The sequence below is a fragment of the Eulemur rufifrons genome, chromosome 19 (genome assembly GCF_041146395.1).
Source record: "Eulemur rufifrons isolate Redbay chromosome 19, OSU_ERuf_1, whole genome shotgun sequence".
Lineage (NCBI taxonomy): Eukaryota > Metazoa > Chordata > Mammalia > Primates > Lemuridae > Eulemur > Eulemur rufifrons.
In genome coordinates this window covers 8,961,501-8,973,621 of record NC_091001.1, presented here as the reverse complement: position 1 = coordinate 8,973,621, position 12,121 = coordinate 8,961,501, and the positions used below count along the sequence as shown (strand labels likewise).

At 43.8% G+C, this 12,121-nt stretch overlaps 1 protein-coding gene across 3 annotated transcripts in view; it reads left to right on the top strand.

Annotated features, from left to right (window-relative positions):
• The first annotated feature begins 4 nt into the window (after positions 1-4).
• TBC1D1 (TBC1 domain family member 1) overlaps positions 5-12,121 on the top strand; it is a 202,881-nt gene continuing 190,764 nt past the window's right edge. For all 3 annotated transcript variants that reach the window (XM_069495292.1, XM_069495293.1, XM_069495291.1), the window contains exons 1-2: positions 5-142; positions 8,693-9,171. In XM_069495292.1, coding sequence (XP_069351393.1) covers positions 8,755-9,171 — 417 coding nt within the window. In that variant the 5' untranslated portion in view covers positions 5-142; positions 8,693-8,754. The remainder of the gene's footprint in view (positions 143-8,692; positions 9,172-12,121) is intronic.

Genomic DNA, 12,121 nt, shown 5'->3' with positions numbered 1-12,121 from the left:
GCAGCCGAGGGGCCCGGGCGGCGGGAAGAGCGCAGCCAGCCGCGCACGATGGATGGCCCGCCGATCCAGGCGGTCCCCAGGATGCCCCCGAGCACCTGCGCGGCCCGGCCCGGCCCCCGGCTCTGAGCGCGCCGCCGCACAGGTAGGCGACTTCTGGGGCTTCACCCACGCCACCCCGCTGGCTCCTCCCGGGGCATCCCGGCCGCCCCCCAACGCCAGCGCGCCCTGCCCTGCCTGGCCGCGGAGGAGACCGAATCTGGCAGCCCAGAGCTTTCCTGCCGTGCTCGCTGCGCGGGGTCGCTCGGGGTGGGAAGTTCATTGCCACCTCGTTGCCCCCACTTGGACGAAAGCGAAACCTTGACATTCAAAGCGACCCGAAAGCTCTGGCAGGCTTCTGGCCCCCGCCCCCTCCCGCCCTCGCGTCCTCACATCTCCCCCCTCCCCCTCCCGCCAAATATCTCAAGGACGAGCGCGTTTGTAAGGCAGCCAGATTGGGAAGGGTGGTCGGAGTGATCCCATGCCACCCCTTAAAAGTTCAGGGTACTTTGCAGGAGTGACTTTGGCAGCTGCACCCGTGCGCGCAGCATTTCTTTCTATGGGCACATCCTGTACCAGTCATTTTGAAACTCTGCTTAATTGTTTCTAGCAGCTTCCTGATCGCCGTGTGGTTATGAGACCCCTCAAACTTCTCCGCACGCTGATTTTTTTTTAAAGAGATGTCATTTTGTTTGAATCCACCTAGATGGGGCTTTTTCTGTTCTTATTTAAAATAGCATATTCTCTGGAAGTTACTCAAAAAAGAAAAGAAATTGAAACTGATGATTGTTCCTTTCTTCGGTTTAATTTTCAGAGTGCCTCATATTAATGGCTAGGTCTTCACTTCATAGATCTCGTATTCTTCCTTTTAGATGCTAGTATGATTTTATTTATTAATATAATCAGACTTTGAAAGAGCATTTTAAAATGACCTGGTTAAAATAGGTCACACCCAAGAGATTCAGCTATCAGTACAAGTCCAAACTTCTCAACTTTTTGCACTGGACCTATGCTGAATGCAGAAGCCCTGATTTAAAAAAAAAAAAAAAAAAAAAGCCCTTGTTTAGGAGAGCAGAAATTCATCCTCTGCCCCAGATGTGAGATGGGATTGGGGGAGTTGGAGAATGGCCACCTCTGGGTTTTGTTGTGTTTTGGGAGCCTTGGGTGTGTGGGCGGGGTTGAGGTGGAAGAATGGAAGGGGTGCTGTTCCCACAGGCTGGGAACACACCTTGCAGGACGATTTTCGACTTCCAGGTCTCTGACTTTTCATGTTCTATCACCCCCTGGGTTAGGGATCTCTGAAGCAGGTGGATTCTGCACCTTTGTCTAGAGTTGAGATGGTTTCTCTTGGCTGGAAAGAAGGTGCGCCTCATAATCAGCTCCTTCTTGGGAGCTGTGTGAAGGAATGAGGACATTGCATGGAAAAGTTTGTGTAAAAATGGTTTGACTGCTTTTGTAAACTGTTTGAAATTGGATGCTATCCCAATCTTACAGCCTCTTTCTTTTTTTTTTTTTTCTACCAAGTTTTAGAAAAATAAAACCATAACAAGGGCTTTCTTTCCAGATTTACCTATTAAGTAACCATGGACATAACATGAGCTGTGAGTTCAAAGGTACCATATATAATGTTTAGGGGACATTTTCTGATGTTAATATACGTGGAGTAGTGAAGTATCCTGACACTATTAAGTGAGTGCAAGAAGATGTAAAAGGGACCAAGTGTGGTTTGAAGCAGGAAATAAAATCATCATCAGGTGATAATTAAAATAAATGCCATCATGTGAATTTGTGCAGCCATTTGCAAGTGAGTAGAACAGGAAAACAATTCACTGGTGTAGTTATACACCATTAGCATCAAAGGAGAGTTTTGCAAATGAGACTTCCTGCCATAGTCTACCATTATCTACCCAACTGGGAGCTCTGGGGTTTCCCCTTTTCACCGTGATACCATTTCTGGTTGGGCAGTAGTCATGTTCGTGTTGGCCTTTTGTCCCATAGACATAGTTTGTCATAGTACCAGAGAGTATGACGAGGAAATGGGCAACTCTGAAGAAATGGGGCTTGCCTCTTCTTCCTCATTATCCAGGTGGTGATAATCCCTGTCCCCCACTTCCCTAGAAGGCAGCCCTGACCAGGAAAGCTGTAGTCATAAGCACATGTACCCCCGTGTGTTGGTGAGTGGCTCCTTTGTGACCCAGATCTTCTAGGACGTTTCCCCGGCAAGCAGCAGGGTGTGCTGCACCTGGCCTCATAGCTCTTACCTGTTCTGCACTCACTCCAGCGTGTCCAAACATTGTGTGCCTTGAGAAGGGCTGCCTGCCTCTTAGACCACCAGCTTCTTGGTAGAGCAAGTGGCAGGGAGGAGGGCAAGGGGCTTGAGAGGATTCTGTCTTTGAACACGCTTTTACTGTGATCTCATAAAATGACAGCTGCCCCAAGCCCCTGCTGCTCCCTCTGCAGCCTTTCTCTGCAGGTCTTCAGTCCCCACTCTTTTCAGATTCCCCGGGGAACCTAAAATGCATCTCAGCCCATTTGGGGACTTCCTGCATACGTGTGGTGCCTGGGCACAGTTTGCTTTGCCCTTTCTCGGTCTACTGTGTTGCCCTTCTCGAGTTTAATGGCCACATTCGTCTCAATATGTGAGATGTTTCCCAGCCATTTTCTTCTCTTGGTCATTAAACTTGGAGGAGTAGACTCTGCTCATTACAGGGACTGAGCCCACTCAGCAGCAGGGATGCTGGGGTTTGTATCTCTGTGGTGACGACAGAGGATTTAGGTTTTCAGTCAGGACTGTTACCTTACAGTTTCCTTTGCCGACTTTTCATTCTTCCTTTCCAACCCCAATTTCCAATAAAAATATTTTTAAGCCAGATTCTTCACAAAGGACATGAAGTTTTCCGTTTTAAAGGTGTTTGGCATTTCCAAACCGAAATTTCCATTTAATGGGGGGCTTAGGTTTAAGGGCAATGTGTCCCTTTTCAGGTTTCAAATGTTTAGAAAAAGATTTGTTATATTTGCGCCATCTGAGAAAATCTTGACACTTAGCTTTTTGTGAAGCTGTGCAGAATATAGGAAATATGTTTTAGCTCCAGCAAAGAGGCATTTAATTTTGAGTGTGCCTGTTTCCTTTGAGACAAGCAACAGCTATTTTTCTCTTTAAAAGATAATGCACTTATTTGACAACACATTATATATAATCAGTGAATCTAAACTTCCAAAGTAGATAAGCACTTAGGGATTTGTTATCAGAATTAATAAATTTATACATGTAAAGTGCTTATGACAGTGCCTGGTACATAGTGATCACTTAATACTTACTGCTGTTATTATATTCATTTGTTCTTTCTTGGCTTTTAGAGTATAACTTTGACATTAGGTTTGGATTACTGAAGCCAATCAAAACCTAGATAGAGCAACCCAGCTAATCCATTAGAAAGATATTTGAGGGTTATTCCCTTCAAAAGATCTTGTTACAGTGGAAAGAATAGAAGTTTGTGCATAAGACACACATGGATTCAAATCCTACCTTCGCCATTCACTAGTGGGCGACCCTTCTGTAACGGAGGTGATAAAACATACTTCTCAGAGTTGTGAGAGAACAGAAGATCGTGTATGTAAAATGGTCACGAAAAGGTAACTGGCCAACAACTGACCTGCCAACTGCTTGGGGATAGCAAAGTGGTTAAGAGCAAGCACAAACAGTGGAGCTAAAGGGCATGGGTTCAAATCCTGATTCTGCCATTTCCGACTAATACGACCTTGGGCAGGTGTCCTCACTTCTCTGTACTACAACTTCTTTCTTCTTTCTCACCTTTGAATTGGAGATGATAATAGTCTATAATAGTCCTTATTCAATGATAATAATAGTCTTTACTGCCTAAGGTGGTTGTATTAAATCAGTTAATAGACACATGGCGCTAACAATATGCTAACAATTATTATTATTACTACCTTTAGGAGAATAACAAAGTAACCATGCAGGCAGGAGGGTTGTACATAATCTCTGAAGGCTAGCTAGTACCTTCACCCCCCACCCCTTACCCTGTGCAGTAGAGAGAATACAAGTGACCGTGGCATTCTAAAGGACCAGGCTTGAATCAACTCTGATTTATATAAGAAGCAAATCATTCAACATCATTACTTTATGTATCTAATTAGAGAGGTGCACCCCAGTACTGGAGCATCCTTGAAGACGAGAAGGTTAGAACCGCTGGCTTCAGGAGCTCTGTGTCATGGTGAAATAGCCCACCGCGCCTAGAATGGCTGTTACCTGTGGGTGATTCCCAGGTGAGCAGCACCTGCTTTCATTACGGTGGGGTTCCACGGAGAAAGTGGACAAAGAGTGTGGCCAAGCCAGCGATCCTACTGCGTGAGATTAGAATACTTTAGACTGCAGTGCAGTTCTGTTCAGGTACCTGCCCACTGTATCTGGGATGAAGAACAGAAAAATTAAACCACTGGTTCACAAAGGGAAGTGGGGACTTCCTGCCCATCCTGGGGGCCCCAACAGCTAATTAATATTTGCTGGTTAACCTGGCCTGGAGCTGGAGGCTGCCAATACCCTCCTCGCATCCTCCTTTCTCTCCCTCCTCCCCTCCCACCCGCATTCTGAGGAGGTGAGGGCGAAACCGCAGAGGCTGTGGTGTTGCTGGTTGCTGGAAAGTCCCCGTGCTGCTCTCCATGGTTTGCTGGGAGGGCGTGGGGAGTGGGGGGGCTGGGGAAGAGAAGGGTTCCCAGCAGGCAGCTGCCTGACACCTACTCTTGCTTCCCTCACTTCCTGATCAGAAAATCCCATCCTTTCTTCAAGTGCCTCCCCCACGTTTTGTTCTTGAAGGGAAGATGGGAGCAGCTTTCTGCCCCTACACAATGTTAGGGACATTTGGTATTATACATTATGAAAATTAGATTCACCAGATTTTAGAGATGGAAGCAAACTTGGAGATGATCTTGTTCCATTCTCTTGTAAGAATAAACTTGAGATTTGGAGAAGTTAAGTAACTCGCTTTTTCAACTTCACAGTTGACAATGTTTTCGTGAGGAAATTGAGGTTCCTGCAGCTCTTGGATGGGAGTCAGAGACTTGGATTGTCCTAATTCTGTCACTAAATTTGGACAAGCCACTTAACTTTTGCAGAATCTAGTTGCCTCATTTCAAATATGGGGGAATTTCTAAGTGGCTTAAAAGGATCTTGTTAGCTTTAAAACTTTGTGCTTCTAAGTGCACATTTCCAGGGCTATGTAGCATAGCAGGACTCATTAACAAGGTCACCGGAACTGTTCTAATAAAAGGGTGTCTTTGTGTTTTGGGTAGCTACTATGTTTAGGGACTGTGCTAGGTAGAAGTTGTGTAGAGTACAAGGGTTCCTGTAAAGGCATAGGGCTTGTACATGGATGACTCCACTAACAAGAACATTACTAGAAGCTCTTTTATTTGGAGTAAGAGTTCTTGAAATAGGAGGTTCTACCTTGGGCTTAAAGAATGGTCAGAGATTGCGTGCAAATAATGTAGATTGAGATGGCTTAAAAAATAATCTAATGGTTTGTTAGTATTATTTGAATAGTTCATCTCTTTTATGGAACTTTTTATTGAAAAGTAATGCAGATACTCACCTAGTCTAAGTTACCATGAATCTTATGTTAGCAGAATCTGAATTACTTATAAATAACCATGGCTACTTTTTACAGAGAAACTAAGAATGTGCCACAGCTGGTTGAAAAGCAAAAACTTTAGGCCTTTAAATAGTTTTGTCAATGAAATAGCAGAACTAATTTGATGACTGATTATTTATCAAGTGATCTAAATGACTGAATCGTGTAATTTTTTTTGCACTGTGTATATCTATACCCTTACTAAAAAACTGAAAGTAATTCTGCTGTGCTTGTTGCTACCATATTAATAACGGCCACATCGAAAATAATTGATAGATCTTGGATTTATCCTTTGTAATAATTCTAGTACTTCTTTAAACGTGTCTTGGGATTAGCAGCTGTCAACGGTTAGAACATGAGACAGATTCAGTTACGGGAGTGGAAGTTGAGCCAGACATTTAATGGCACTTTCACCTGTAGCTGAGAGAGAGACAGCAGAGAGAGAGAGAGAGTGCGCTATTTATGAGATTATATGAATTTCAGGTCTGTTTTCATTATTAGAAGCCGTACTTCAAAGAAAAAGAATCCCTACTAAACTTTCAAGAAATATTTTTGAGCTCTAAATAAAGTATTGGTTTATTTTTAAACTTGTGAACATTTAAAATAAACAATTAGCTCTGAGCTATGATATATAGCATATATACCTGTCTATCATATAGAAAAACATAGAGTGAAAAGAATGGACTTCAGTTCTATTTTAGAAAATGTTTAAAAATTTGAATACTGACTTTAGAAACCCCAAACCTTAAGAGTTTAAGAAGCTTGCAATCTTGCTGAGGGACACTTATTCAAACTTTTGTTTAAATTTTGACTCTTTTATGTATTTATTTATTTATTTATTTTAATTTTAGAATATTATGGGAGTTCAAACATTTTGGTTATCTATAATGCCTTTGCCTCGCCCAAGCCAGAGCTACAAGCGTGCCCATGCCCCACGCGCCATGATGATTAGGTATGGAGCGTGGAAGGTCATGCTGATGGATGCCCTAAAACATTCTGGAAGAAAGAGGTGGTGCTTGCTTGAGCTATGAGAAATGCGAATTGAACTTAGAGGACAAGGGTGGGGATTGTTGGGAGATGGTTCTGCATGGGTCTCTCGTGTTTCTACGCATCTCGTGAGCAGGAGCGCTGACTGTCTTTGTTGTGGATGCCCATTCAGTCATTCATTCACATTTCCACAGCACACAGCCGTGGCGGATAGAAACAGAGTCTTTCTCTGGAAAAAAGAGCAGCCATGCTTACTTCCCATACTTCACATTGGAAACCATTTGGGCTCCCTAAGCTCAGGTTCCTCTCCTGTCACCCACTATGAATCAAGTGTCACCTGGCCTGTGGGAACTGGGGGTCAGAGAACAGACACAAATGCTAACTGCCTGCTGCTATTGCTCTGAGAATAAACTGTCCTTCCTCCCGACCCATGTCGTCTACCAGCAGGGCTAACGTGGGGCAGGCTAACTTGTTGGACTGCAAGTCGGGTAAAATCTCAGACCCTTTTATAGTTTGTGACAGGTATTATGTTCTGAGGAAAGAGGAACAGAATGCACTGTGGCACAGATGCATGAAAAATCACATTTTATATGAGGAACTATAACTAGTATCTTTATCTTCAGAGCCAAAAGGTACATGAAAGAGGGCATTTTAGGAGAGAATATAGAGTTGGGGATATAGACAGCACCAGGTTCCAAAGAGACCTTATATGCCAGATTTTATGGGGGGAGATTTTTAGCAGAGCAGTGACACAATAATTTTTTTTTTTTTTTTGAAACAGAGTCTCACTCTGCTGCCCAGGCTAGAATGCAGTGGTGCCATCATAGCTCACAGCAACCTTAAACTCCTGGGCTTAAGTGACCCTCCTGCCTCAGCCTCCCAAGTAGCTGGAACTACAGGCACATATCACCATGCCTGGCTAACTTTTCTATTTTTTGTAGGGACAGGGTCTTGCTCTTGCTCAGGCTAGTCTCAAACTCCTGGCCTCAAGCAGTCCTTCTGCCTCGGCCTCCCAAAGTGCTAGGAGTACAAGTGTGAGCCATAGTTCCCTCCCATGATATGATAAATTTTGTGTGTTGGTTAAATTACTCTAGGAAATATGTGAAGGTGGATTGAAGGCTGGGACACCTTTTGTGTAGGTGAGAAAAGATAAGCTATGTTGAGATGGTAGAGTCAGTTAGAGGTGGTGACAGGACGAAGAAGGAATCTGAACGACTCCTTGCCCAGTACAGTGACTAGTGATGCTGGCCACTGAGATCCAGCCTGCAGGAGGGAAGGGAAGTTCTGGAAGGAGGGCAGTGAGACTGAATTGGTTTTAAATAACTAACTCAATCACTCTTTTCAAATATTTGTTGAATGCCAGGTGCAGTGGCACAAGCCTGTAGTCCCAGCTACTCGGGAGGCTGAGATGGGAGGATTGCTTGAGCCCAGGAGTTCAAGTCTAGCCTGGGCAACATAGTGAGACCCTGTCTCTAAAAAAAAAAAAAGAAAGAACGAAAGAAAAAGGAAGGAAGGAAGGAAGGAAGGAAAGAAAAAAAATATTTATTGAGCCCCTACTTTGAGTCAGGTACTACGCCAGGCACTGGGGATATAGCTGATATTTCTTCTCCCAAGATTTCTTTCTTGGGGGAGTCACCTATATTGAATTTAATTACCTTTTAAAAATTCCTTGAAATGTATGTTAATTGACACAACAAGGCTTAGAGCTCTCAGAGCAGCACTATATTTTGCTTTCTGACATGCTGGCCTGTGCTGGCTCACTCGGGTTTATGTTTAACACAGGTTTCCCAGTGGGGTCTTTGTGACCTGTACTGAGTGTGACATAGATGCCATTGCCAGGTTTTATGTGTAGCACAATTTCGAGAAAGATCTTTCTAGGCAGAGCAGCTTATTTTAACTAATATCCATTTCTTCGTACATTTGGGTTTCAGACTTTTAAGTTCTTCTGAAATAATAACTCTTTGAACGTAGCTACTGCTATGACTTTGTTAAATTCTAACGCCTGTGGTTTTCTCCCCCAGGATCCTGCATCAGAAGTGTGTAGATTGCTGGGTCTTTGCCGAGTTTCCAGACCTTTCCCACGATGGAACCGATAACGTTCACAGCAAGGAGACGTCCGTTTCCCAACGAGGTCTCGGTGGATTTCAGCCTCCAGCTGGTGGGCTCCTTGCCCGTGCACGCTCTCACGACCATGCCCATGCTGCCGTGGGTGGTGGCAGAGGTGCGGAGGCGCAGCGGGCAGTGCCCGCGAAAGGAGCCTGTTCCCCAGCAAGTCCAGCTCTGTGTTTCCCCGTCTGGACTGAGATGCGAGCCTGAGCCGGGCAGAAGTCAGCAGTGGGACCCGCTGAACTGTCCCAGCGTCTTCGAGTGCAAGCCGCAGCACGTGCACAAACTGATTCACAACAGCCACGACCCCAGCTACTTCGCTTGTCTGATTAAGGAAGATGCCGTCCGTCGGCAGAATATCTGCTACGTGTTCAAAGCCGACGATCAAACAAAGGTAAGTCGAAGTGGGGATCAAAAGATTAAGGCGTGGTGGACAGTTTTTATTACTTGGGGGCCAGGAAATATGTTTTAAGTATACTGGAATGAATAAGGAGATAATCCTGCAGCTGTACATTGATTGTTTAGTTGAATTTTTGGCTGGTGGTGATAGTTGATAGCTTTGAAGGATATTTGATAACAGATATTAGAAATTATATATGAGTTCAAAAACTCAACAGAGAAATCAGTTTAAAACTGCCAAATGAGAAGCATTCTGATTCATGTGAAGATGGATGTTCTAGAGCCGTGCTTCTCACGCTGAAACGTGCCCGTGCAGCACCTGGAGATCTTGTTAAAACGCAAGTCCTGACCCGGGGGTCTGGGTGGACCCCAGGCCTGTGTCTCCGGCACGCTGCCAAGTGACGCGGGTGCCCTGCTCTGCACATCACACCTGGGGTAGCCGAGTTCTAGACCAGTGATCTCCACACTGGTTGTTCCAGTCAAGGAAAATGTAGTTATTCATAAACTGTATGAAAATACTATTAGCCAGTTTCCCAAGGCATGATGCTCACTTAGGCAAAGGTCATTGATGAGAACAGTAGGTATGAAGCTAAGTTTTGATACCATGGGTAGTTCTTTTGTGTGTTTGTCTTTTGCCAACTTCACGTCAGATCTGATTAGCTTGTTATCGTTTTGTCTTGTGAGGTGGCCGAGAAATATGTATGAGACACAGTAAAAGCTCTACCTTTTTCCTGTTCATTTGTGCCTGCATTGTTATTAGTATTAGTTGTCATTCTGTGCAGGACTCATGTAAAGCTGCTTGTCCCTTTTATAAGTATTAGTTTAGATAAAATTGCAAATGTAATTCACATGGCCATTTCTCAGTTGGGCTCAGGGCCCCACAGCTAATCCCTGGGGCTGGAATCTCTCCGTTGCTTTGGGTGCCAAGCGTGCCTCTGTGACTCGAGCTGCCTCCCGCATGTACAGAGTGAGGATGCCAATGTCAACCCACGTTGTAAATGTAAATAAAGCCTAAGACTTTCATATTTTCAAGTGTAAAATGTGAATAGAAATGGTAATGTTGGCTGCCTGTAATCCTAGCGCTTTGGGAGGCCAAGGCAGGAGGATCGCTTAAGGTCAGGAGTTTGAGACCAGCCTGAGCAACATAGCAAGACCCGCATCTCTACAAAAAAACTAGAAAAGGTAGCCAGGCATGGTGACATGCATCTGTAGCCTCAGCTACTTGGGAGGCTGAGGCAGGAGGATCCCTTGAGCCCAGGAATTTGAGTCCATGGTGAGCTATGATGATGCCACTGCACTGTAGCCTGGGCGACATAGCGAGACTGTGTCTCAAAAAAAAATGCTAATGTTTTCTCCCTGCACCCCATTAGGTTATTTTGCATACTCTCCAGGGTGTAAGAACCTCATTTAGAAATTAATGTTCTTGGTACTAAGTAGATTTGTGGAGATGCACTTTTGTTTGTTCATTCATGGTTCTTTTATTGGTTGATTCAGTGATTGCTGTTGCAGGTACAGTTGAGAGGATGTTAGCAGTAGCAGCAAGGCAGAAGCATCAGTGGGGAACAGGACCACAAGATCCATGCACAGGGCATGACGGGAGGCCAGAGAATGGGTCCTAACACACGCCCAGAGTGCAGAGAAAGCTTTTTGAACTAAAGGCAATCTGGGGCTCAAAACCACCATTTTGCCCACAGAATCAAACATCTTCATGTTATAAATCATTTAATGTCATTGTTCATGCATCTCAAATGGGCACAACAGCACCAAGCTTGGAGGTTTAGAGGGACTAACTTCCTGGACTCCAGTCCTGTCTCTGCCACCTCTAAACTGGGTGGCCTCAGGCAGTTCAGTTTGTTTGCTCATCTGTAAAATGGAGATAATTACAGTATTTATCTGGTAAAGTTGCTGGAAGCACTAAATGAGGCAGCACGGGGCCTGAGACTTAATAAGCATTTATAGCCATAAAAAATTTTCATTCAAGAAAGTTTTACTGGAAGCAGATGACATGCTAATTTCATTTCAAGTCTTAAGTAAAAAGAAAAAGACTACTAAATGAGTGTCTTCAGCTCCCAAAGATGAGATTCTGACATCCTTGGGTAATATTTTAAAAACTAAACACTTAGAAAACTGCATACATAAACTTAACAGTTCCAATTTGGGAAAATTCCAGAATGAAAATGAGAGGACTGAACAGACTGTACTCCAGTCCAGCTCTATGAAGTATTGGGACTAAGTCTCCTTGTGGAGAGTCTTTGCATGGAATAGTTGTTCAGCACTTTATACATTTGACTTTTTCCCCAAATCTTTTACAGCTATCCGAGAACAAGCTTCTGGTCAGTCATGCAGATAACTGACAGGAGAAAGTGATTTATAACTAAATTCCATAAATGAGACTTCCAGTCTTGCCCAAAGTAGAGAACTGGCCTTAGTCTATATTCTAAAAAGCTATGGTTTATATATGAATTAGTTCTTAAGTTATTTTTGGCTTGCATAAAATTTTTATAAACACAAATTGTCATTACTTAGAGTGTAAATTGCCGTAATCCTGTCCATTTTATAAAAGAGTAATTTGCGACATAGATACCCCAATCAGTGATTTTGTTGTTGGAAACAGCATGGTAAACAACATTGGCCATGACTCTAACTGGCGTGATATCTTTTATGTTCTTGGGACACCACTGGCACTGTATGTCATAGCAGAGGATTATCTGCTGTAGGAGCATGTTAACCTCTGTCATCGTTTCTCTCTACTATTTACAACATTTGCGCAGTGAAATAATTCTCCAGATTAAGGCCTCTTCTAAACAGATGAGGTCAGCATCAACTGTGTTTGCCAGAGGAGACATATGCTAGGATCATAAATACTGCTAGGGTCATAAATACAGAACTACTGTTGGAGAGGAAACCCTTCGATCAGCATCTTAATTAATTTACTGAAGATTGTC